The sequence below is a fragment of the Suricata suricatta genome, chromosome 3 (genome assembly GCF_006229205.1).
Source record: "Suricata suricatta isolate VVHF042 chromosome 3, meerkat_22Aug2017_6uvM2_HiC, whole genome shotgun sequence".
Lineage (NCBI taxonomy): Eukaryota > Metazoa > Chordata > Mammalia > Carnivora > Herpestidae > Suricata > Suricata suricatta.
The window spans coordinates 144,198,052-144,225,640 of record NC_043702.1 but is presented as its reverse complement, the minus strand read 5'-3'; the positions used below and the strand labels follow the sequence as shown (position 1 = coordinate 144,225,640).

The 27,589-nt window shown below is 34.8% G+C and overlaps 1 protein-coding gene across 5 annotated transcripts in view; it reads left to right on the top strand.

The window, feature by feature from the left end:
• DENND1B (DENN domain containing 1B) overlaps positions 1-27,589 on the top strand; it is a 252,763-nt gene that overhangs the window by 85,712 nt on the left and 139,462 nt on the right. For all 5 annotated transcript variants that reach the window (XM_029935406.1, XM_029935401.1, XM_029935402.1 and 2 more), the window contains 2 exons: positions 17,798-17,847; positions 19,798-19,917. In XM_029935406.1, coding sequence (XP_029791266.1) covers positions 17,798-17,847; positions 19,798-19,917 — 170 coding nt within the window. The remainder of the gene's footprint in view (positions 1-17,797; positions 17,848-19,797; positions 19,918-27,589) is intronic.

Sequence of the window (27,589 nt, the reverse complement as noted above, 5' to 3'; positions counted from 1 at the left end):
CAAGGAAAGATTAGTTTATATAGCAAAAATTAGCAGAGATAACATGATTACAGATATTACTTGAGTATGCACTAGACATTATTTTTTTCTAATACTAGATGAATAGAGTTAAATACAAGAAGTTCCCAGCTCAGAAGGACCTTATAGTCCAGTAGGGGAGACAAAATCAAATCAGTCATGAACATACTGTATGTGCTCAGGTACTAATGCACAGGCTGTAGGTGTGAGAATGCATCAACTCCAGGTGGAAGGTTTATTAGCTTTGGAGCAATGGTAAGGTGTTTTTTCTTCTTTAAGATAGGTGGAAAAACTTAACACATGATGGGCATGTTTGAAAAAGACAATATTCTAGGAAGACTCAGTTTCAGGAATGTTGAAAGCACCTTTGCTTCTTCTATCTTCTTGCCTGTTGTTCCCACACTGACATGATTTGTGAAAAAAGGAGTAATGGGATGCAAGAAAGGGAAGCTTGCCTTACATATTTTGCATAGGTCCTGTCTACATGTTGCCTTTTGCTTCACCGTCAGTTAGCACATATAGAACAATGACAGCTAAACTGGTGTGCTGGAAGAGTATGACTTTTCACTGATGATTTCTGGGATTGAAGGTTGTCAGAGACCAGCTTTTAGGGCACCACTGAGCAGAAGGCAGGTTACAGGTCTCTAAGCTGGCAGTAGAAGGATATTTAGGAGGAGAATATATTGTGGCATTGGTGCCATGTTTTCATTGTATTCTGGGATTCCTGTGGGGATGCTGGTAGTTAGGAGTACCTGGTGGGTGATCTTTAAGCCTTCTTCATTCCTTGACCCCTGAGTATTTTCTTTAATTTGGTCCTCTTTTAAAGGATGAGTGGAAGACATTACTATATACATACATAAGTGTGTGTGTGTGTGTGTGTGTGTGTGTGTGTGTGTGTGTGTGTGTATGTGTAGGGTTACTGAGTATGGCACCCTAATATATTGGAAGAAAGAATAATGAATGTCATGATTTGATATTGGAGTAGAGTGATAGCATCGGACTTTAGAATAAATTAGAAGACTTGTATAAATACATTTTATAGTGTAATTGGGAGTTTGAATTTTGTCAGTTCTACGCCTTCTTCCATGAAACAAGTATCCTCTGCAATGAATGACATGATAGTTACTTCACAGGATTCAGTGCAGGGTTTAAGGTCTGTATGAAGCACTTGGGTGGGCATTCATTCAGCAAATGAGAGGCATGATCAGATTTCCCCCATACAATGTCCCTGACTTTCCCAGGTCCCATTTCTTATTTTTGCATGTGACATTTCTGTCTTTACTGCCCATTTCCATTCTTTTTCTTCTTTCATTGTCATCCAGTTTTACTTAACTCTTAAATCTTAGCTTGAAAATTATTTCTTCTTTGAAGGCTCTCCTGACCTCCAAAGCAACCTGTCTGCACATCCATAGCTTTTTGGGTACATCTCTGTATTCTATTTTTTCTTTTTGAATATGTCTATCTCCCTTACTCTGTGTGTGTGTGTGTGTGTGTGTGTGTGTGTGTGTGTGTGTGTGTGTGTTGTAGGTTGCAAGGGGGGGAATCTTCTCATTTTTCAATTCCCACATCTAGCATGGTGTCTGGTTCATAATAATCTCTGAATAAATGGATTTTGAAACACCAGATGAATGAGTGATAGGCCAAGGGAAGTTGAATACAAACTCATGATAGGTTATCTTAATCTTAGAACAATAGAAACAAGATAATCTAAGAGAATGGATTTAAGAAAGGCATGGAATATTAAATTTAGACAGATTTCACACTGCTGTTAAGTAATAGGGATTCATCAAAATATGAATGAAAAGATGTGGCTTAACAGGGGTGAGCACGTAGATTTAGCAGCTTCCTGAGTATTTGTTCATGATGAATATCTGATTTGTGTGCTCCTTTTTTTTTAAACCTTTCTAGATTAAAAAAATTAAAACTCAAAAACAATTGAAATTCAACATATGTTGGCAACCTAGTATGTGCTCCCATGCTAGGTGATAAAAATGCATTTAGAAATGCTTTGAGAAAAGTGCACATATTACGTAATAATTCTAAATTACAATAACAATAAAAATTCCATTAAGCAAATCTTGGTAGGGATTGTCTGAAAACAATTCGAATTACAGTTCTAAGAGTGAATACTAGTGAGAAACTATATATTATACAGTAACAGAAAAACATTAAATCATGACCCTTCAGCTGTGTCTTCCTAGGTCTTTTATAACTGCAGGTAGCCAGCTAGTTAAGCAGATTCCAAAACAAACATACTCAGCACCAATACAATTTTCTTTTCATGTTCAGTGATGTCTCATATTTTGTCTGCATGGTTTAGGAAGAAAGCCTGTTTTTTATTTTAAAAAACCTGTGTACACAGGAAAGAAGAAATACAGCTGACCCTTGAACAACATGGGTTTGAACTGCACAGGTCCATTTATATGCAGATTATCTTCAATAAAGTGCAGTAGTGTAAATGTATTTCCTCTTCTTTTTTTATAACATTTTCTTTTTTCTAGTTTATGTTATTATGGAAAATATGGAGTATATATATCGTAAGTAATATGTAGTATGTACATCATATACTATAAGTAATATACAATATATACACATATATACTACAAGTAATATAAAGTATGTAGTGCATATGACATGCAAAATAAGCGTTAACTGACAGTTCATGTTGTCAAAAAGGCTTCCAGTCAATAGTAGATTATTGGTAGTTAAATTTGGGGGGAGTAAAAAAGTTATATGTGGATTTTCTACTATGCAGGAGCCGCTGCTTTGTTCAAGGGTCAATTGTATTTCTTCTTTCAATGATTTTAAAAGGATTTGGCTAGAACAAATAAAGTCTTTTATGATTTGAAATGGAAGGAAATTGGTAGCTGGACATTTTATAATTTCGTTTCTTGTATCAGGTATAAGGAAGATGTAAATTATTTGAAAATATTAGATCTGAATATATTCAAAATGAATGTTTAAATGCAGATGTTTCAAAATTAGAATTCTTTTGCTTGTTTGGACTTGATTATGTCATTTTTAACTATCAGTTGATCACATCAGACGCACAAAAAATAATTGCATTCTATACCAACAATTGTTTTTCTAAATAAATAGGAAGGATGAAATGTCTTGTACCAATTTTTGATGTATGATGGCTAATTTTTATTTCATTGCCCTTACAACCATATGTATTATGTATAAACCCTTATTTCTAAGGTAAATTGATTTCTTGATATTTATTTGCAAAGTTAAATTTGTTTACAAATTTATTTGTTGACAAAATTAAACAAAATTTTGTAGAGAAATATGATTGGCCTAAGAGAATTATATCATGCTTGCATACTTTGCTTCATATTTAAGTATTTTATCAGTGATCTAACTAAACAACCCTGAAATATCAATTACTTCTTATTTAATTTATTTGTAGATACAGCATTAGCTTTTTTGTACATTCTTTGGTCTAAGGAAGAAGTGGAGTAAAACCTTTTTAAATAAGTAGCAACATGGGGGAAAGGACTTAAAATTAAATTTTAGAAAATCACCATAATTATTCTTTCTCTCTTACCCATCTTTCTTTATATACACAAGGTTGCTTCTTTTGTAGATGCGGTGTTAGAACGCTTGAGGCAAAATGAAATCACATTCCTATTTTACCTGCATGTTTATCTTCTATTTTCCACTGCTAAAGTTTTAACATTTTATTGCAAAGAGAGAAACTAATTTGGAAAAATGCAGTGATATTTTAGAAATTTGCTTAATAGCTGAAGTATTTCTTAGGAAATGGACTTATGTAAGCCAACAAACTCCTATTGAAAAGAGTATTTCTGCATGCATTTTAGATAACAATATTTGAGCCAGTGAAGAAATGACTTTTTTTTTCTGCTTAAAGGTGAATAATTTTTATTTTATTGAGCTCTTTAGAGGTGGTTTTTATATTTTTTATGGCAGTGTAATTATTATATTCTAATTATGCAAATGATTCAAACCCCTTTTGGCACATCAGGCATTACTGGCCAAACTACAGAAATGAAAAAATAATGGATGATGCAGATTGAAAAGGATAAATGTGGTTTCACAGAAAATTACTTTTTATTGTGCAGTAAACATTTGACCAAAGTAAATCTGGAATTAGTTCTCTAAGGGGTCTTGGATCTTTGAGAGAACAGTTGAGAAATAGTTTTTTCAAAGTGACATAACATAGGCTGATGAATCAGAAGTAATTCTTCCCGTCAGGAGAAGAAAAATAATATTTAAACATAAGATAAAAACATGAAGGTTTGCCAGTTCAAAATGTTACATTTCAAATTTTCTTGAATTTTAGTTGAAGAAGTTAAGATTAGTTAACTATGAAACAAAAGATGGAAACAAAAGTAGCAATTTCAGATGTTACTTGAGGGAAAAATTAAAAATTTTCAAAATTGACATAAAGTCAATATTAATTCACATAGAATACGTTACTTTGAAATCATCTTGTTTTTTATAACTGTATACTACTTTAAAATATACCTTTGGGGAGATTTCTTTTTTAGGAATTGACATAGTTGAGTGAAGCTTGTGGGTTACAAGAATAAGTAACTAACCATAAGTTGTCACCTTACCTTTTTGTTTGGTTATTTCCATTTTCCCTCCCCATTTCAGTACATTATTAACAGATGATAAGCTCTTTTAAAGTAATATTGCCAGGTTGTTTACTAATGTTTAAAATGTAAGCCTAAAATGCAACTGGGGAGAATAAGTAGATATAAGAAGCATTTTACTATTAAAAATTTGAAGTTTAAAACATATTCTCTGTTAGCTGAAAGTGTTGAACTTGATCAACATATGGTATGGGCTAGCCTCATCCCCACCCATTCTTTTGTTATCTTGTTATTGTTGTAAGGCTTAATGACAGTTGTAAGCCATAGTTGGGGATGTGGGGGTTAGTCCACCCTGGGGAGAGGGGGAGGAAGCAGCCGGGTGGATTATGGAAATATGGACTGATCTAAAAAGAGACCTCTTGTAAAAGAATGGACTCAAAGAACAGCTAGGAAAAACTGATGAAAAGATGATGGAATATGATGTGAAAATGATCATTTGAAATCTTTCCTTTCATTCCCAGCTGCTGTGTTTTGGAGAAAAGGAATGCATTTGTATGTTAAGGGAGAGCTAAAAGAGGCCAGATGAATAGTATTATTTATTAGATATATTTTCATTTTGGGCAAGCTAAATTATGTGCATTTTAATAGACTTTGCATATGTTAGACTTTTTACATCTTAGAGATGTAATGTTAGGTATAATATTTCATAGAAATGATTCAAGTGGTACACAACACTTGATTAATGTTTGGCTTTTAAATAGATCTTATTTTAAAAATTAACTTGATGGTTGTTAAAAATTAAGTATTTTAACCAATTGTGATGGTAAATATTCTATTTAAATATTAATTATTTCTGTTACTATTGTAAATTATTATTAAAATATCTAGTTGCATGTTAATTCATATACATTTTTTCTAGACAAGTGATAACATTGCAGCTTATTTTGGAAGCTAGTACTAAGTTGTAACACATACCATTACCCTTAGCCTCTTTGACCAGAAAAGACAACAGTGCAGTCTAGTGGTCATTTTGGTGAATGCAGACACGAGGTCCATATGGTTTTAACTAGTTTCTGAAGTGCTTATGTATAGCGAAAGAAAACTTGCTGCCTGATTCTAAAGTTTGGAAAAAGTTACATTGGGAAAAAGTCTGAAAGCATAGAAATAAGGCATCAGGAGGAGGAGCATATTTTGAAGGAAGGGTTTTCCAGGTTGGACACGCCCCGTGTTCTGGTAGGGATGACTTCTAAGTAGCAGGAAGCCTCTGACGGGGCCTTCGGAGAGGATGATGACATGGTCTCACACAGGTTTTAAATCTCTCATTCTGCCTGGAGAGCCCAGACTTTTATCCACTGTGTTTAGCAGTGAGGTTAGATTCCCTATGGAGACGTGAAGCCTAAAGACAGAACCCTGGGGACCGTGGATGGAGAAGGCTTATAGAGGAGTCATGAAGCAACTGGAAAAGAAATGGCACACATGGGAGGTCTAGATAAAGTGGATACAGAATCTCAGCAAGACACTTGTAAGCAAGAGTGGTTATGGAGAGACCTGGGCTTCCTCGGGTCAAGGGGAAGATCACTTTCATATTATAATCCAAAGCGTTTTATGCTTGGTAGATAGTAAATAAATGCATGTTACATGAATAAATAAAATGTGACACATTGCGGAATATATTATATTATGTAATATTATCTTTACACTATAAAGACTGGGCAAAAGGCTATAGAGAAGAAATTAGAGATCACTAGGGGCAGCAGGCTGAGAAGAATCAAACAGGGAGAAGTGATGGAGGGGCTCCTGGGTAGCTCAGTGGGTTACGTGTCCGACTTCGGCTCAGCCCATGATCTCATGGTTCCGGTTTATGGCTCTCTGCTGGCAGCTCAGAGCCTAGAGCCTGTTTCAGATTCTGTGTCTCCTTCTCTCTCTGCCTCTTCCCTCCTCCCCTTCACCCCACATGCTCTGTCCCTGTCTCTCAAAAATGAATAAATATTAAAAAAACTTTTTAACAAGTGATGGAGACTTGCTGAATTTATATCACACTTGTAAAACAATTTTCAGTGAAAGAGAGACTTATTCTAGGTCTACTTTTGAGCTGACTAAAGCTTGAATCTAACTTCACCAAATTTATTTTAGTCTGCTTTTTACAAATAAACCACTCCTGTTCTTATAATTACTCTTGGTTTCCATATATCCCAATACAATAACATGTTGTAAGGAATATATAGAAGGTATGAGATAATTTGGGCAACAGAATTATTTCTTCTTAACTGAGAAAGTTTATCAAATGACCGTATATAGTTTCTGGTTTATTGGGGAAAATACTTTACAAGAGATTCAGGAAATTGTGTTTTCTCTTTAAGGTCATTTATGCCAAAGTGGACTAGACTAGGAGTGATCAAAACTCATTGCTATTTGGTGAGGCCTGTTTGATGGCTTTCTGTGCGTGAAAAGAACCAGTGTTCACAGTTCAATTTCTCATAGAAAGAATTTTCTGCATTACAAGAACTAAAACCAAAATTGGCACCTTTACTTATAATCTCAGCAAGAGGCCAAAGATTACGTCAGCAGGGAGTGTGAACTACCTTTTTATTCCAAGAGGTGGATGTTGTGTAAGGGTTGGGGTAGAATAAGTTTGCAGAATAATAGCTCATAATATTTTTGTTTAGAATTGCAAGAAATATTCATTTAAAAAACCCCACCACAACTTCAAGTAATTGTCATTTGACATATTAAAGATTTTGGACATGTACATTTTTTATAAGAGAAAAATCTTGGATAATTTAAGATAACCTAAAATATATGGTCAGAGCTCCAGGAGTTTTTTTTTTTTAGTCCTGCCTATTCACTATCTCTGAATAAGGTTTTATTTTAATTACTAAGTACTTAGTTCTTGCTTTAGATTGAAAGGGATAAAAATGTCTAGCAAACTTTATTGAACAGAATTATTAAAGATACAACTGAACCAAGGTGTTTAGTCTCTGAGCTACAGTTTTCCCTGTCCATCTGACCATACACAGACAGCTTTGACATATCTATGCGTTTTCATACTTGAGCCTAAGATAAATACTCTCTTACCCTTAACTCCCTCTGTTACTATTAACTTTGTTTAACTTCATTCTGCTTTTGTTACTCTAGTATTATTTATTTGTCCTGGTATGACCTTTGTTCTGATATGTGACACATGATTTTGTTTCAAGATTTTAAATTATAGGCTTCATATTTAATTACTTTGTATTTTACTCCCCTGGGAGAAAAAAAAATCAACTTAAGCCTTTATTTATAAATCTGTTATTTGAAAGGAGTTACATATATGCTTTTACTGTGAATCTGATATTCTCAGTAATAATAAACAATCATAGGTAGAAACATTATTTTCTTTTCTTCCTTTTCTTTTTCTTTTCTTTCCTTTCCTTTTCTTTTTTTCTCTTCTGTTCTTTTTTCCTTTCTTTCTGCTTCAGAACTTAATTTCAAGGGACTAGAATAATCTAGTGCAGGTAGGACTCACATTTGTAATTACATATTACCTAATTTCTCCCCATTTCTTTATATCCTGGCCCCCTTTATTTTTCCATACACAGGTTGAACTTTATTTCTGTAATATTAATTGTATAATCTTAACTCTTTATAAATATGGGAAATATCCACCACATAGAGACCAAGTGGGCATCAAGTTTAGGCATCTTCAGATTATATATTGGAAACTCCATGAAAACAAAGTGAAAAAAATGCATAGGATGGAGAAAAATGGTTAGAAGCTTTAGCCTATGAGATCAAGTCTTGACTCTAACATTTGCTAGCTATGTGAGTTTGGGCAAGTTGCTCAGTCTCTTTGACTTTGTTTTTTCTTTTTTTCTTCCCCCCCCCCCCCAATAAAAGGAAACACAACAGAGACTGATGTAAGGATGAAATGACGTAATATATGTAAAGTGCATAGGTTAGAACCTGGCACAGAGTAAGCAATTATTTTATCATATTTTTATTTAGGAAAAAAAAATAAGAAAACAGGATTCTTTTAAAAAATTTTTTTTAACATTTATTTATTTTTGAGAGATAGAGCATGAGCAAGGAAGTGGCAGAGAGAGAGGGAGATACAGAATAAGAAGCAGGGTCCAGGCTCTGAGCTGTCAGCACAGAGCCCGACATGGGGCTCGAACCCTTGACAAACTGTGAGATCATGACTTGAGCCGAAGTCAGACGCTCAGCTGACTGAGTCATCCAGGTGCTCCAGGCAGATTTTTAAGTCACATTTCCTTGAACTGTCTGCCAAGGCAAATTTATTCTGATGATGCTAAAACAGTGCTACTTAACATGAGTTCAACAAATTTTTTTCAGAGCAATAATGATGTGCCAAGGCTCTGGTTAGGCATGAGAGGAGCTCCAAAGTTGAATAAGCCTCCAAAGATTTGAGAGATTCTTTTGTTTTCATTAATATGGTGATCGTAACTACTAGAACTTTCTGGCTACTAGAACTTCCCGGTTTGCTACTAACTTCATTTATCTCTGGTTACTGATGAGTGACATATGGTGATTATAATATTAGAAGTGGTTAAACACTCTATAACCTATATTTTGAAATAAATCATTAAGAAAATAAAGATATGATATGTTGTCATCATGTATGAGAAAATTTACTGATTTGATTACCTGAAGATACTATATTAGAGTATTTGTTGAGGGGAGCATAAAAATATGAAGAATAATGTTGATCCTTCGTAATGCTGGAAAACAGAACAGTCAGTCCTCTTATCCGTATGTTTTAGCCAGTGCCATCCCCTTTCTTTGTTTTTATGTAGGCTAGATTCGCTCTCTAGAGCACCAGTTCCCTCTTGATGTCTCCATCTTTACTCCATATGTATCTTAATTTTGTGCCTTTCTCTGCATTCGTGCTCTGACTTTCTTATTTCAGGCCACCGCCACTCACCTTGATAATTGCAGAAGGCTTTTGATTTTCTAGTCTTCAGTTTTGTCCTTTTTAAATTTTTCTACACAGTATAGCCAGAGTGATCTCGCTAAAATTCAAGCCCAGTCGTGTCTCCCCCTTGCTTTAAATCCTTCAAAGCTTCCCTGTTTCTCTTAAGGAGAGTGAACCATTATCCAAACGGAGATACTTACTTATTAGTGTTTTTGACCAATGATTTTTATACGGCACGATGCAGATCTGAAGTTACAGTGAAATGAGTTTGGGCAGATGCATACTCTGGTGTAACCCACATTCCTTTAAAGATCCTGACTTCTTAGCGCTTTGGGGAAGTTTTTTGCCACTTTCTGGCGACTCACTGTGTCAACTACCCCACCCCACCCCACCCCACGGCCCCAGGCTACCATGTTTCTCATTTTTATTATAACTTGGATACCTTTGAGAGTAAAAGGGGAGCTATTGGTAATTTTCTGAGAAGATACCTGTGAAGTTGTTCTGGGCAAACCAGGAAGAATGGGTTTCCCTACTTTTTGCCTCAAATCCATACTTCTTACTTTGCCTAAAAGCGTTATATATTCCGTCCCCTGCTTATTTCTCCAGCTGCATTCTCTTACCCTTTGTCTAAACTTTGTCCTGGCTCTAATTTCCATAACTTTGTTTTGTACATGTTCTTTCCTATGAGGGAAGATCATTTTTTACCTCTTTTTTCCCTTCCTCTTCTCATTCTATAGCCTGGCCAGTTTCTCCTTCTCCCTTATTTCTCTACTTAAATAGGCTATTTTTCCCTTGAGCTTTTCACCACACTTCTTCAGAAGCACCACCCCTAAATTTGGTTTCCATGTCTGTCTTCTAGACTTCCTTGTATTTTTCACTTTTCCTGCCAACGCTCTTATTGCTTTATAATGTGATTTTTTTTTGTCTGGGATTCCCACTCACACACTAAATGGCAAATGAATGTATATGAACATATTAATAATTCATATAAATAAATTCACATGGAGTTTGCCAATATATGATTACTGATTAGACTTTATACTCTTAGATAAATGATCTTCATAGAACAGTTAATTTTTTATAATTGTGTAATTATACATTAATTCTTCCAAACGAAGCCTCCAAATAGCTAAATAATCAATTGTGATTTTTCCATACTTTTAAAATATATCATGATTCAAGTTTCTGCTAGGTGATTTTACAGACCCTGTGGACCTTCAAGGCAAAAAAATAATAAATATATCATTGGTCCCAGAATATAATATCTATTTAGAGGTATATTTTTAAACATCTTAAAGTGTACAGTCCTTGATATATACTTTAAAACTAAAGATTCTATTCTTTCTTAAAGCATCAGACAAATGATAAGATTCTCATCTGGTGTATCACAAGATTCGCTGTCTAGGGAAAGTTAGCAGTTCAGGCATAATTCTGAACTTGGTTCAAGGCAGGACCAGGAAAAAAGCATAATTACAGTTTACTGCTCTGAAATATACCCTTTACCTGTTTGTCATCTGTAATACAAAATTCGGTTCTCTAATGTGTGACCCTCACGGTGGATGGAGAAGGTGTCACGAACATCACGACAAGAGGATTATCTGCACACGGCCTAGGTATGAAGAACCACAGAAATAGTATGAAACAAGAGCCTTGCCAGACTGAAGGACAATATAAAATCAAGATTAATCAAGAACAGAGAGGGATAGCACGATTAAAGGGCGGTGACGGAAAGAGAAGATACATTTTTTAAGGGTACCCTTTACAAAATCTTTGCCACAAACATACAAACAAAACCACAAAACAGTAGCTTTGCCAAGGGAAGGCCTAATTTGAGGTTGTAGAAGAAAGCCAGTGATAGTTTTATTCAAGTTGGTCAGTACCTTACCTAGAATTGTTAATTAACCTTTATTATGTACATGAGAAAGGAATTTTATTAGTAAATGCTCCTTAAATGAAAAAATGTCTTTTGGCATCATTCTTTGAAGATACTTTTAATTTAAAACAAATACCAATGTGGGAGCACAAAGTAAGCTCTTATACCTGTTAAAATCATCAGATGCGCACATGGTATGACTTTGAAGGGTTAAGAAAGTCTGGTTTTGTTGTGTTTGATCATATAGAAATAGTAAAATATATTCAAATCTATATCTACATATATATCTCTATCCTCATGAACCTACATTTATAAAAAGTACATGAAAAATTTTCAAAGGAGGCAGATAAATTATTCAGTAAATATTTGTCATCATTTTATGTCTCTGTATGCTAATGTTTTGGCACAGGTCATTGAACACAGGACCTTCATGTTGTAGCTACTCAGTAAATATTTGCTGGAGTTCATAAGATGTGTAAGAGTTCTTAAAACAAGTAACTGATTAATAAAAGAGCTAAGAGTTGTTAGGAGGTTTTTATATGCCTGTCATTGTCTAGTCATTTATATGAATTTCTGTTTAAGTCTCACAGAATCGTACTATCAGTCCCCAAATAAATCCTCAATCCTACAAGATAGATAACTTCTGCCCATCTTCTAGATGAGGTAAATGGAGCCCATAGCCAATATCTTGAAGAGCCAGACTTTGAATATTAACTGCTTGACTCGAGGGCATGGTGCTCTTGACTCTGAGTTTCCATCTAACATGCTCAGGCACGCATTTTGTGATGATATAATTTGTGATGATCTAATCTTAAGTCTCCCTAGTTTTGAAAATCAGAAATCCTATTTCCTTCACCCTACATAACATCTAACTGTGGGTTGAAGTCATGGTAGCTTCTAGGCTGACTGACGTAAACTTGTTTCTTCCTAAAGATTGAAGTATTTTCCTACTTCTCTTAATTCTACTTATCTTGACTTAAATGACTGCTCAATACTCGCTTTTAAAGGGTTTAGTAAATGAACTGGCAGTGTTCTATTTTATTATGTATTTCCTTTGATCTAGAAAATGTTACTAGTTAAGATCAGGGTGAATGAACAAAGAGGTATTCATCTGAAAGGGGTGACGTTATATATATATAATATTAGATCATATATATGTGTGTGTGTATATATATATATATATATATATATATATATATATATATATATTAGAAAAGAAAGGGAGTCTTTCCAAGTGTTTTTTTTTTTTTAGAGTTGGATTATTGTTATTCAAGTCCTTGATTAAAAGGTAGAGTTAACCTAGGGATAAAAATTTGAAGGTGACTTTTGATAGAATTTTTGACAAAGAAACTTTGGAAACCATTTGCATATATCTAAATGTAGATTTCTTTCACTGCTTCTCTGAAATTAATGAGGGAACTATACCTTTTATTTGCCAAAAAACCTACCTGTATCCTTGTAAATATACATATTTTATACCACCACTCTGCTCTCCTCGGTGTTCTCACTGGCATTGGGTTAAAACTAACGTTGACTGCAGATCACAGAGGTCTCCTCATCCTGCCAACGCTGATACACTTCAAACCCAAATCCTTGAAACTCGTGTTTTCACAGCACAGGCATGTTTATAGCAAAATGCATTTCCTTCTTGGCAGTTACTTAAATCTTCCAACAATAAAAATTCACCTTTAATTTTTGAAAGTGGAAAATAACTTGAGCAGAGCCCTCAGCCTATGCAGGTTTAGTGTCAGAACTCACAGATGCGCTGGGCTTCCCCTAATGTAAGGAGGAATGAGGAAAGGCAAATTCATTTCTAATTGAAATAGTGCATAAAAGTAAATACCAAGAGAAGAATTCCACACTGGGTTCATTTATTCTGATTGTTATTCCTCGGCTTTAAGTCTAAAATTCATTCTCTAACAAACTTCCTTAAAAACACAAGAAAATGGTGTCTAAGGGAGGCTCTATGTATATAACTTAACATATTAATGTACTTTTATCTTGTAATAAAACACAATTGGACTTAATTACTCTGTTAGTATAGCTGTATTCCTCTTGAAAATGTAAGGCATCTTGTGGGGCCCCCATGAGTGTGCTGTGGGGACCTGAGTCATCTCCATGCACAGTGTGGGCACTTCAGCTCTTCCCTACGCCACCTGCTTGTGACTAAGCAGTTTAGTGCATGCTTCTTTTGAGGTAAAAGGTGATTCCCCCATGTAAAGCACAAAGAGATTGAATTCATAGTATTATTAATTTTCACTTATTTGGGGAAATCACATTCAAATTTAAGTAATCACCTTTTTAGGATTAGATTTGACAGATAGCCCCCTTGTTACAGAATGATTTTGAAAGTGTAACTGAAATGAATAAAATTATGGATATTTGAAAACTGTTCTCATATGATATTATATTTTTCCTGAGAGCTTCGGTATACATTTAATTACTTGATTAAAATTTTTGTGAGGAGTCTTAAGAAAGAAAATCTGATATTCCAGCTTCTTTATTTAAAATCACATGCCTCATGGTTAGTGGAAAATGAGTACGTTTGAATTTTGACTTCTTTCTAACTGCTCCAAGGCTAAGCTAAGGATAGACAACCATTTCCCATGCCAGTGATTAGTTTGGGGTGGCTATGACCTTCTGGCTAATTAAATATAATGGGAAAGTCAGGCCGTGGGGCTTCTGGGAAAAGTTTTCTCACTGATAAGATTTAACAGAAAGAAATGCTGCTTTCACTGGACACTGCTATGCCTTCATGTGGTACACTGAACTCCGGCAGCTGAAATTTGTGACCATGAGTAGAGGTAGCTGAGGACAAATCCAGCAAACTCAGGACAGCAAAGCAGAAGGAGAGCAGATTCCTGAGTCCTGGAAGAAGATGTTGAATTAATCAGTCCTGAACAATTATACCTTGTCACTTTTGCAGCGAGAGAATAACTATTCTTTATATATTAAGAACCCTGAACTGATACAGTTAGTCTTATTCCTTAATTATGGATGGTTTCAAACTAAGTTAGAGTCAAGACTCTTAGGGGTCTATAGTGTAGACTATCAAACGTGTTTTGAAGAACCCTTCCAAGTGATTCTTAACACCTGTCTTCTTTCTAATTCCTACCGCCCTCCCACTGAGAAGCTCTGGAGCAAGATAGTTATGAACTTGAATTAAAAGAACTTGATGAATGACTGATTTTACTTGGCAGTCAGGAAAGGGAAGGAGTCTAGACAACCACCATGTTTTGATTTGGGTAACTGGGGAGATGGTGCTGCTGTTCTAGGTGATAAGAACTACTACTAAAAGAATTATTTCAGTCTTGCATATTCTGAATTTGAGGTGTCAGAAATTGATACTATAGAGTAGTTAGATATATAATCCTTGAGTCCGAAATACCTAAACTATAAGACTATGAGATTTGGTAGTTGTGCTGGAACTGTGGGTGAAAACGAAATGGACTAGGCAGTTATAGCTTATTGGCATGGAAGAGAGGAGTATATAGAACTTTAGAGGCAGGGGAAGAAGTGGTGGAGAAAGCGGAAAACAATAACTGATCTCAACAATGACATGGCTCATTACATCTTAGATTTTTCTCTGAGAAATTCCAGGACCTTTGTAATGATTGAACTTTCATCAGGAGGCAAACTTTACATATTATAGTTTTTTTCAAACAGTAGATTCTTAAATGCTTTCTCCACTTTTATTTGATTAATTTATAATGCTGAACATTAGCCTCATGGGATAAAGAGTTAATAAACCTCTCTAACACTAGCAGTTTACTCTCTTCTCTTTTATTTGACTGTAATGCTTATTAATACAAATCTGGGATATAGTACAAAAATACCCACCCCGTTGTATACGTTTTCATCAGTCATTCTCTATAGTCATTTATAGGATTGTAGATTTGTTGTTTTTAGGGCATATACATAATATGTGTTATGCCCTTTGTATTTTGCTATCCATAATTGTATATTCTACGTCATTCTTTTTGTTACTACTATTTTTAACATTTGACATTTTAGTCAATGTGTTCTTTTGTATAAAAATAAAATATTTTGGAGACTTAAGGTGATCTTGAAAACTCAAATAATTTTTCTTGGCCAAGGAAATTAGGTATTTCCTGAAAACAAAGCCTGTAGAAAACAGAGAAACATAACTTTGGAAGAGTATGATCTTAAATCTTTCACATAAATCTGTGAATCCCAGTCCAGCACTGTGCGTGTGTGCATGTGTGTGTGGTACCAAAATCACTTTATGATGGAAATATCAGACTTTATGAACACTTCCAATTCATGTAAAAGTATAATTTTCAATTAACATTATTGCTGAAAGGATCCAAAAAGTCCCATTTGCATGTATCTTATTTCTCCCTTCAACTCCTTCTCTCTCGCTCTCTTCTTTTTTAACTTCAGTTTGAATAGCACCTGTAATTAAGGAAGAAAACTGAGCCCTGGGAGCAAGGTAGGACTTTCAGCTATTGATCTGTGTAAACCCAGCTTATACTGTCAGGGGAGGAACAGTCAACTGCTGAGTTGCTTTGTCACTGACATAAGCTGAGAGAGGATTTTTTTGTCTATACTGTTTATACACTAGTCTATAGACCTGCTGGCTGGTTGAATTTTAAAGAGTGCGGAGGTTTAAAGACTTGTCCCCTGAGGGGTGCTTCTGCCAGTTGGGAAGCGAGCTGAGGCTGTTTTGCAGAAGTGTGCCTGTGTGTTGCGTGTGGAAGGAGGACGGGGGAGGGTGTGAAAGATTGAGCAACTAAGTGGGAAACATTCTTCTTAGTTTGAGTCTTAAAAAATTGATGTGAAATATATTGCCAATTTGGGGATATTTAGAAGTAGACAGTGAGTTTGGAATATCTGCATTGTTACAGAAATTATGTGAACTTGGTGGGGTGATATCAAAATAGTGTTCATATGCGGAGTGAATATGGTAAATGGCTTCATTTTTGTAGCACAAGACAAGGATTAGCAATGGTCAAATGAACTGTTTTTAGTTTCAGTAATTTAAATTATTTCAAGTTTAGCAGCTCTTTTAATTACGTTTAGCAGAATGCTTTCAATAGTAAAAGAACTTTTTCTAAATATGGGGTCTGTGTTCGTATTTTTAAAGGTACGTGTTCATAAGCAAACCAGGGTACCATGCCCTAAAGGTAGAAGATTGCTTTTATTACATGATGCTTTTCTTTCTGCTTCAGCATCGTAAGGCTCTTGAAGCTTTCTTAGGTGTTGCCATTGGAATTTTATAATGTTAGATGATTAATACCTAATTGCAGTCTATAGTTTACAAGAACTTAATAGATTCTACTTTAAAATACTCAGGATTATGTTTCTGTAGAGGATTTAAATATTCAGATATTAATATTTTCTCTGGATGTAAATATTATTGGTAAAGAGGTGGTAATTTTGGTGGGGGAAGCTACTGCATGATGATATTTGCTCTTTTTTCTTTTTAATAGGAAACAGCCTCATAAATCTCTGCTTTGTCTTGTAAAATCACCTGGCTTTGAACTTATCTTTAATTCTAAAGTTTAATTTTAGAATCAGAGTTAATTTTCAGTTGTTTTTCATATATAACGAAATGGATCTTTTTCCGTTTTTTGCCAAGTGTCTGGCAGTTATTTGTGTTTATTATGATTGTTAATGTGTATGGTTTCCAAAAGCTTTTAAAATTATTTATAATGACTATAAAATCACTGCAGGTTTCAAAATCAATAGGTTATTTTCTGTGCTCAGTTAACACATCGATTTTCATATGAGGCAATTCATAAACAAAGTGCATAGAATAGAAGCTATGTTGTTTTAAATTTAAAGTCTTATTTTTAGATACACATTTTTTAAAAAGAATGTTATTTGAGATAAACTTGATGTTCCTCTTGTTGAATTTACTGAGAGAAACATACAAATGTGTTCCTTTAGCTATAGAAAGTCTTTTTTCTTTTACACCATTTTACTATGGGACATGTAGAGTTGTTTTACCTCTCAGTAATTCATTCTGCTGCCAACTTCATTCCCTTTTCTCTGCCTGCATTTTAATTGAAACAACATTTATATTTTTGAGCCAGGATCTGTCAGAAGTCCCTGTGGCTAGTCTGTGGTACAAGTAGCAGCAGACGTAGCTTACCCATATGGTGCGGTGCTTCTTGTAAAATCCATATGGCCTTGTTGAAGGGGATCCCAGCGGGGATGTGAAGGGTGTTAATACCCTTCAGGCCAGGCCTTTCCCTCCTGGGGCTTCCGTGGCATTGTCAGTGCAATCTGCCAAAGCACCAACTTAATTCCTTTTTAATAATCAATTATTTTAGTCTTGGAACCTGTGCTATTTTTCCTAAGAAAAAAAAAACCAAACTTTTTGCCCCCAAGAAAATGTCTCGGAAAAAGTTTTAACTGCATCTTTTAAAATATTCTAAAGCTTTTTTTTTTAATTTGCATTTGCAGGTAGTACTACAGACTGTGCCCAAGTTCTGTTTCCCCTTTGACATTGAAAGGTACAGTATGAGCCATCATTCACAGTAACTTCCGCTCACCTCAATAAGCGCTTTAAAATGATTACGTGTGTTTTCTTAATAAAAAGAAATGTACTTTCTCTTCACCGCTTCTAACCGCAACAAAAAAATTAAATAATATTTGGAAAGAGGTAGTCTTTTTATATCATGGTATCTTTTGTTTTCTCTGCCAGTTAGAAATCTTAAGGTTCCATTTCTTCCTTTTGTTCTTCAGGTACATATTGTAAGCACCTGTAGAAAAAAAAATATTACTCTGTCCTTAATCAGAGCCTTAGAATTGTGTCTTTTAAAATTAGATGTATGTAACCTGGTTTCTGTCTCACTTCACCCTAATTGAAAAGACCATCTGTGAGATATTGTAAAACCCACGACTAGGCGTCTCCCAAGAATAGCTGTATAGAAATAGTGCAGTATTATGGAGGGCTTCAGGGAAACCCTCCAAGCAGTTTTGAAAATCTCATTATGTTTGTGTTTTACTAAACAAATACTGAATGAATAGAGTATTACCTGTGTAGTTGGAATTTCACAGAATATATAAGCCTTTGAGTATAAAAACGGGTCATTTATTGCTTTTCATGTGATTTTCACACCCTGTTATCAGGTTTTTAAGAGTATGATATGAGGGGTTTTAAAGCAAAATTTATTTTTGGAAAATATTTTGGCTAAAGTAAAGATGAGGAAACATCTGAAATTTTACAATATTAAAGATAATGCCTTGTGAATGGTGGGCCAATGATACTAATAAATATTGATACCCCTTGTTTTCCCTCCTTTCTGGAGAGTGAACTGTGCTTGTGAAAGTTGCAATTTTCAAATTAATAGCAAAGATAAAAGAAGAAAAGCTCTCAAAAGTATATTGTGAACGTTGGGCCCTAGAGGGCACCTCAGGCACTAGAGGTTGTTTTTGAAGTTTTACGAAATCGTTTTCAAAACTGTCCTCCTAACAGTGCGTTTGGTAAACGTTCAGCACCTGAAATACAGTGTTTCCTGATGATGGAAAATGATTGGTACTGGCAAGCTAGCAGTAAAGTAACGCACTTCTTTTTACATAATTCCTGTGGCTCTTTCTAAACCAGAATTTTCGGTGTGATGGATATCTTACCTTGGGACAGGGAAGCAGATAGATGTTCAGTTATGGTTGTCTAATGGCAAGATTTTGACCAGCAACAGGCAATGTATTTATATATTTCAAATGGTGATGAAGACTCAGTGTAATGATTTGCATTACACCTTACACTGCAGTGTGACGCAGACTACGTATGACAGCGTGGTACTCCGGTCACAGTTCACTTAAATTCTTCATAGTCAGCTCTTCTGTAAAATTGCACTCTTATTTTGTGCTTGGAAATGTACTCTCAGCAGAGGGTAGCTCTAGAAGAGAATGCTAAAAACATGCCAGTAGTAATTTTTATGGTACTTTACTGGGTAAGAATGTCAACAGAAGAAGCAACTAAACAGTCAGTGGTGGCTGCCATTTGATTTGAAAGCCACCTGATCTGCTATCTAAGCAATCGTAAAGTAAAATCATGAACATAGAGGCTGGAGTTGGGCGAAATCAGTCATCATGTCTCTGTTCTCACTTCCATGGTCTCAGTAATAGTATTTTCAGACTTATGAAATATTTTGTAAGTACTTTTAGGCATGTGCCAACTTACGCTGAAATACCTTATGATTCCCTACTCAGAGGTTAGTTTGTACATGCTTAATTCCTCAGCGTGTAAGGTGTTACAACTTATTGTAATATTCAGCTCATGATTTCGTTTACCCATTTCAGACTCATTTTAGTTTTAGAACATAGTTCTGGGTTTGAGAACCAACTGATTGGGAAGGTGAAACCAGTGCCTCATGTAAATATATTCTTGCTTTGTTTTTCTTTAAGAAAATTCTCACACAAAAGACACATTAAAGTTTTATAATATTGCTGTATTTTAGAGTATCTCAGCATCAAGTTGGACAGCACTTTACCTTTGTACTGACAGACATCGAAAGTAAACAGAGATTTGGATTCTGCAGACTCACATCAGGAGGCAAAATTTGCTTGTGCATCCTTAGGTGAGTATTTGTAGTAAACAAAACAAAACACAACAAAACTGGGTGTATTAATCATTAACTGTGCCTTTCTTTGGTACTTTGTTATGCTTAGGGTGCTTAAAAATATGTGTATAATATTTTTTGCTTATTTGTTTTCTCTAGATCCAAGTAAGTTGAAAAATAATTTTATTTTCTGTATACAGTATCAATTAGGCTTTAAGACTTATCAGTAACAGTAAAATTTTTCTTAAAAGAATTGGCTCTTTCACAATTAGTTTTTGTTGGCTTGTTTTTGAAAAATTAAACATTAAGATGTGAGTTCAAATAATATACACTTCCTCTGTTAAATAAGATGCAAGAAAGTCAGATTAATACCTGCTCTTTTCTACCACTCATCCAAAATGGGTAGTTTTGGAAGTTAAGTTCCTGCTTTCCGGCAAAGGCTATAAACTGGTGATTCTTGGGCAGAGATGTTTAGAGACGTTTTATCTGTCCATATGGTGTCTTAAGAATTTTTGAAGATGTTTCTCACTTGATAAATTTTAGTAAATTTTTACATAAAATGAAAGTGTCTGATTTCGTTTGCTAAATAGGAAAGACTGTGAATTCTGGTCTTAGACTTCCTGGTAACAGCAAGAAGCTGGAACTAAGCAGCAGTTTGTAGTTGTGTCATGAGTTTTCTAGTTTGTCACAAGCCCTGCCTGTTCTGCTTCACTTGCTGACATCACCTGCTTGCCTCAATATGTAGTTAAGAATGTGTCTCCTTTTTGCAGACCTAGCGTTTGAGATGCTGACTGTTGACAAGGAAGGGTCCTAAAAAGTAGCTTCCCTTTAGTATGTGTAGATGAGTCAGAAATACAGATGTATTCCATAAAAATAAGATTCTATGCTGTGGTTATAATACCAGTTTTGGTCAAGCTAGGTTCTATAGAAATGCTTTTAGGAAAAGAAATACCATTTGAATTAATCGTAAAATATTGCAAAGAAAGCTTTGGTATAAGGTTGATGTTCATTTGCTGTTTAGCTACATCCATATCATTCTTTGAGGTTTAGATTCTAAATTTACTCAGAACATCTGTTAGAGTTGGAGAATTTTCTTCAATCTTTATTCGGAAGTGTTTCATAAGTAATTATGTTTTATCTGGAAGAGTATTATGTTTCAAACTATAGGTTGTGATTCTTATAATTTACTGGTTGGTTGCGGGGTGCCTGGGTGGCTCAGTCGGTTAAGCGGCTGACTTCAGCTCAGGTCATGATCTCACGGTTCGTGGGTTCAAGCCCCGCGTCAGGCTCTGTGCTGACCATTTGCCCAGAGCCTGGAGCCTGCTTCGGATTCTGTGTCTCCCTCTCTCTCTGACCATCCCCCACTCATGCTCTATCTCTCTCTCTCAAAAATAAAAGAAAATAAAAAAGGCAACTGGTTGTGCATTGAGAGTGGGGGTGACAGTGGAAAATGGGTGGAGAGAGCTCCTTTCATCATTGTGTTTCATGCTGAAGGTTCCAAAGGGGCGTGTAACCTCATCCACTTCTGCCCAAGACAGGTTAGTCCTCATAGGAAGACCAAAAGCTGTACGTGCTTTCTGATTTTTCTCTGTCAATCTTAAATCTTTTCATTAATAAAGTCAAATTTACAGAAGAGTTTCAAGAACACTACAGTGAACTCTTACATATCCATCACCCAGATTCACAATTGTTATCATGCCTTTCTCTCTCCTTCCTCTCCCTTTCTCTCAGACACTCACGCACAAGCAAAGTCTTTCTCTCTCTCTTTCTCTTATAGTTGTTTTTGCTGACCCTCCTGAGAGTAAACTACAGGCATTATTTTTCTGTAATATTTGAACTTGCATTTTTACAGTTTACCTCATTGCCTCTGAAGTGAGTTCCTGGTATTGGTAATTAAAGATGATGAATCTTTGTTTTTGTTTTGAACTTTTAAAATATTTTGAATACACTGAACCTATTCACAATTAGCAAACCATTATTAAAGGTTCAGAATAGTTCCTACAAATGTTTTATAGATTAAACATTTATAGAAATTTCTGTTTAAATTAGGAAAGCCACTCTTACTTCAGGATATTCACACAAAAAAGAACTATAACTATTTGTTAAATTTGTGAAAGACTGACACGGTGTTAATATCTCCAAACCAGGGGCCATTACTGTATAGAAAATAGATTCTAAAAAGTTACAGTAACTGACTTATTGTTGTCGAACTTGCATATATAGAATACCCGAGTGTTGTAGTACTTTTTGGATTAGTAATAGTTTTACCTGCAGAAAATAAAGTCATGTTATATAAATGTAATAAAATAGTAAAATCATAGATGCCAATAAAGAAAACCTTTTACAATCTGCATTACTGGTTATCTTATCTTTAAAAAATATTCCTTTTTTATCTGTTCATTTGTTTTTGTCATGTGACAATGCTTTCTGGTAGATGAGAAATAGGTATCAAAGCTTTAATTGACAGGTGTCTATTCTCCAGCTTATTTTTTCCTAGGAAATTAAAAAAAAGCCTGCCGTCTCAAGATTTTAATGGCATAACAGAATCTTTGTCCTGAAAGGAAACGTGCTGTGTTGAGAATAGTCAATTTAGAGAGTAGCCAGTAAATTAGAGAGCTATTTACTTTTAATAGTGAAAGAGAATTAAAATTTAGTGGAATTCGGCAGCTTATTGAGAAAGTTGTTGGGGCACCTGGGTGGCTCAGTTGGTTAAGCATCCAACTTCAGCTCAGGTCATGATCTCATGGCTCATGGGCTTGAGCCCCGCATCTGGCCCTGTGCTGACAGCTCAGAGCCTGGAGCCTGCTTCAGATTTTGTGTCTCCCTCTCTCTCTGTCCCTCCCCCACTTGTTCTCTCTCTCTCTCTCTCTCTCTGTCTCTCAGAAATAAACATTAAAAAAAGCAGTTATAGATAGGTAAATGCCTATTTTAAGCTGTAATTAATGTATGTCTTGAAAATAATTTTAACAAATCTCTTAAATGCTATATAGTGTGGGGAATTATGGTGTTCTGGGTTCTGGTTTACCTATGAATTAGACCAGGTCTCCCCCAGTTTAGATTTAACTTTACAGTTATTGAAAGGAATGATAAAACTTTAAATATACTAGAAGAAAATATTGTTGGTTTTTAAAAATTACTGTAGTCATGAGTGCCTTTATATCCATCCTTACTACTGAATCTTGAGGCTGAAAAGATTGGCATCTTTGTATGATGATGGAACCTTTTGTTTGATGACAACTATAATAAGGAAATTAAAAATACCAATAAGTGGTACCTGGGTGACTTGGTTGTTTAAGCATCTGACTCTTGATCTCAGCTCAGGTCTTGATTTCAGGGTTATGAGTGAATTCAAGCTCTGCTTTGGGGTCTGCACTGGTCATGAAGACTACTTTAAAAAGCCAAAAACCAAATAACAATAAAGAACTGATATGAATATATTTACAACCACTGTAACAGAGTTAATAGCCATGATACATAATAAGTACCTATGAGTTAGTGACGCAGAACCCAAGAGTTAATGACCCAGAACCCAAGAGAAGTAGAAGTAAAACATCTGAGTAACATATTTACAGAGGAAATTTAAATAGCATATACACCCGTGAATGATGCTCGGTGTTACTAAAGGTGAAAGAAATGAGCACATTAAGATTGACAGAAATGAAATTTTAAAAAAGTAGCATGAGGGGAAACAGATATGTAATGTACTGTTTATAGAACTACAAAATGACATAACCTAAATTTAATAACCTATCAGATTTGTAAAATTTCATTCTCCTTAACTTAATTAATTGTAGTCCCAGAATTTTAAATCTCAGGAGTCATCCCAGTAGTGATCAGTAAAGTGAGAACAGTGTTAGTAGAGCATGGTTTATAAGCAAAAAACTGGGACATAACTTACACTCCCTCAGTAGGAGTTAAGTGTATTGTTACACTCCCCAGTCTCCCCTGGTAAGCCCCCTTCCCTGCTACAACATTCTCTGTTTTTTACTCATCTGTTATTTTCCAAGTGCCTACAATAGTGCCTGACAAACGATGAATTCTTAGTAGATATTTGTTGAATAAATAAATTAATGTATAGGGGCACCTGGGTGGCTCAGTCGGTTAAGCATCCAACTACGACTCAGGTCATGATCTCGCAGTTCATGGGTTTGAGCCCCGCGTCGGGCTCTGTGCTGACAGCTCAGAGCCTGGAGCCTAATTCAGAGTCTCTGTCTCCCTCTTTTTCTGCCCCTCCCTAGCTTGTGCTCTGTCTCTCTCTTTCTCTCAAAAATAAACATAAAAAATTTAAAAAATTAATTAATTATTGTATAAATGAACAGAATGTAATGTTATTTATCTACTAGGGAAAATTATTTATACATAAAGACTCTGACTCAGAGAAATGTTTATGATATATTGTGAAATGAAAAGTTTCAAATATGTATGGTATGTTCTTATTAAAGAACAATTTATATGTGTACATATGTATTTTAAACAGTAGTTAATAAAGATTATATATTAGTATATCATTGTATATATTCATAGAAGAGAGAAAGATAGATCTCCAATTTTCTTTTATGCACTTCAGCATTTATCCATTTTTGTGAAGAATGAGGCATTTTTACCAGTTTTTCCTTGTTCTAAAATTCTAGATATTAGAACTATAAACAGCATATGAAAATCAGTAGGAATTTAACCAGATCATCTTTTGTCAGGTAAAATATATAGTCTCTTTGCGAGATAAGAGATTATTTTACCAGTGTGTGTCGTTAAAGGCACTTCAAAGGGAGTCAGCTGGTCATTGTGGTATAGCAGAACTGGGAATGGAAGGGGTCGTTTCACTCTGTGCCTTTGCCTTTGAAATTTGGAGTCACCATGTATGAAAGAATGACCTTTGGAAGAGAAGAAAAATCCTGCTTGTGAAATGACTTTCCCATCACCATCTCAGAGCCTGAGATTAGGGTTTTTGTATAATTTCAATTACCAGGTGGTTGGAGACATACTGCTACATCTATAATTTACTTCCTGTTATTTGTTTCTCTTCCAACACTGCTCATGTAATTTCATTGTATCCTTAAGATGTAGAAGAAAGTTTGTTTCAATATAAAACCAAGATTTAGAATTTAACTAATTTTCTGAGGTGAGTAGGGAAGGAAGTAGAATTATCTGTTCTACTCTAGTCATAGACTTGGTTAGGGGGAGCAGGCCTGTTACTTTGAAGGCCAGGTTGGGTTTTTTTTTTTTTTTTTTTTGTATGTGTATTTGTTGTTGTTGTTGTTGTTTTGTTTTATTTTTAATTATGGGATGTGGTGCTTGCAGGGGTTGTATGAGAGAATTGCCTATGCTGGTATTCTGAGTTTTAACTCTGGAGGAATGCTTGCAATCAGTTTTGTGAGGGTGTCCTGATTTTTTTAGAATCCTACCTTAGTTCTAAGGCTTCTTAGAGTTTAGCCTTTAATAGGGCTAAAATTTTAGAAAAATGACAAAATGCTTGCACAAGGAAGATACAGAAATATAGGTCTTTAACCATGTTTTTCTGATAACAAAAGTAACATATTTTTCTATGGAAAATCAGGAAGATGCAGAGAAGTGTAAAAAAAGAAACTACTTGTAATATGTGACACTTAAATTTTTGTATTTCATTCTTGCCTTATTTCCATAAGACTTGTTAAAATACATTTACAAATCTTCCTGTCAGATAGCGAACTAAATAATGAACTGTAGTCTTTAGGCAAAATTTGTAAAATGAATAAATGCAAGTACAGCAGTTTATAAGTTGGAAAAGTCACGGTAGATTTCACAGTATCCCCTGTAAGTGCTAAGAGGTTCACACATGCTCAGTCTGACAGTTGGTCATTGCACTTTTTTTTCCTTAAAAGTTGAGATTTAGCACAAAGATGATTTCCTTCCTGATTATAATTTTTAAAATTAGTTACAAGTGTCTTTACCTGGAATATATTATGACTTTCAAATATGAAAAATTTTCGTACCTTGCCCGTGATGGTGTGCAAAATTAGCCACATATTAAACATACAATATTCTTAGGTATTTCACTGTGAGAAAATACTGGTTTCAGAATTTAGGGGTCACTCTCAATATTAAATGATTTAAGATTCTTAGATAGAAATTAATATTTCTCCTGTTGTTTTTGTAATATCCTGGTTAAACACTCTAAATTTTTTCTATTGTGATTAAATATATCTTCACAAAAAATCTTTTCATTTGTATTGCCTTCTAGTGGTTGTATTTTAATGATCTAAATTTTAAAAGAAAAAAATAAATGTCCTATGAGTTTTGTTGATATTGAACAGTTTAAAATATTTCCGGTCCTTGAAGATAGTCATAATGAAAATGAAATACATTTAAAGGTTGTTAAGATTTTTAATACAAGTTGAAATCAAATTTAAAAGTCGATGTTGAATTTTGAATTTTCCGCCATGGTTGTATACTTTCGCTCTTTTCTATGGCATATCTTAAAAAGATTTCCAAAATACTCAGAGATATTACTAAGTTAAATCTTGCCATTGTTTGTATTTAGAATTGCTTCCACGTGCTAACAAAAATGCAAGAAACAACTTTTTCCTCCCCCTAATTTGATTAACATAATTTTAGAACCATAAAAATGTTGCCAAGGGTTTAAAATGAAATGCCCTAATAAGGAAGACAGATTGATGTTTAGTGTTTAGGGCCTTTGTAGTCAGGCTCCTCTTGTGCCCCCCCCCCCCCCCCCCCCCCCCCCCCCCCCCCCCCCCCCCCCCCCCCCCCCCCCCCCCCCCCCCCCCCCCCCCCTCCCCACCTCCTCACCCACGCCCCACTTTAACTCATACCAAACTTGAAGCTTTCACACTCTTCCTCTGGGCAAATCCCTGAGAAGCAGAATGTTTCAATTTTACACATTTTGTGTCAATTTTCCAGACAGAAAAACAGCCTCTAGACATGAGACGTTTTTCTACGGAAAGGCAGTTTCCTTAGTTTTATTTGATTACTCTAAGTTAGGTTCCTGCTGATCACTTAGACTGTTAGTGGTTACCTGACTATTTGACAAAAAGCATTTCCTTTCCTTTATTTAACCTTTGACTTTGGGATGTAAAAGTTTTATCAGCTCTTTAGTGGAAGCACAAGTGTGGGGGAAGTCTTCTTACTGCCACAGAATGGATTCATGACTTTATATACTATGTTTTGCCTTATGTCTTTACCAAAAAAATAAGAAAATCATGACTAAACTTGAAGAATCTCTTGCCTTTTAAACAAATAATTGGTCTTAATGTATTTATTTTACATGTATATATGTTTGCAAGACTATGAGAGTCTCAGTTTTTCTTTGTTAGAGAAATTACATTTTTGGTTTTATAAGATTCAGGTAAAATATTGCCATTGGAGTATGTTGAGTATATATTTTTTCAACTTTCTAGGATTTTTGTGGTTGGTTGTAAGAAAACAGATTTTGACTGTCTTTGGAACTATAAAATTCACTGAAAAAATATTTTAACATACAGTTAATCAGTTTAAAGGCTTATATATTAGTTAGAAATGGCTTTCAACATGTATTGTTTGAAAATTACCTAAAAAGCCACAAAAATAAAAACACGAGAATAACATTTCTTACCCAGCATGGTAAGCTTACATAATGTACAGTGTTTTATAAATCTGTAAAGTTTATAATATATATATATGTTATTTTTACTATACATTCAGCCTGTAAAGTTGGCAA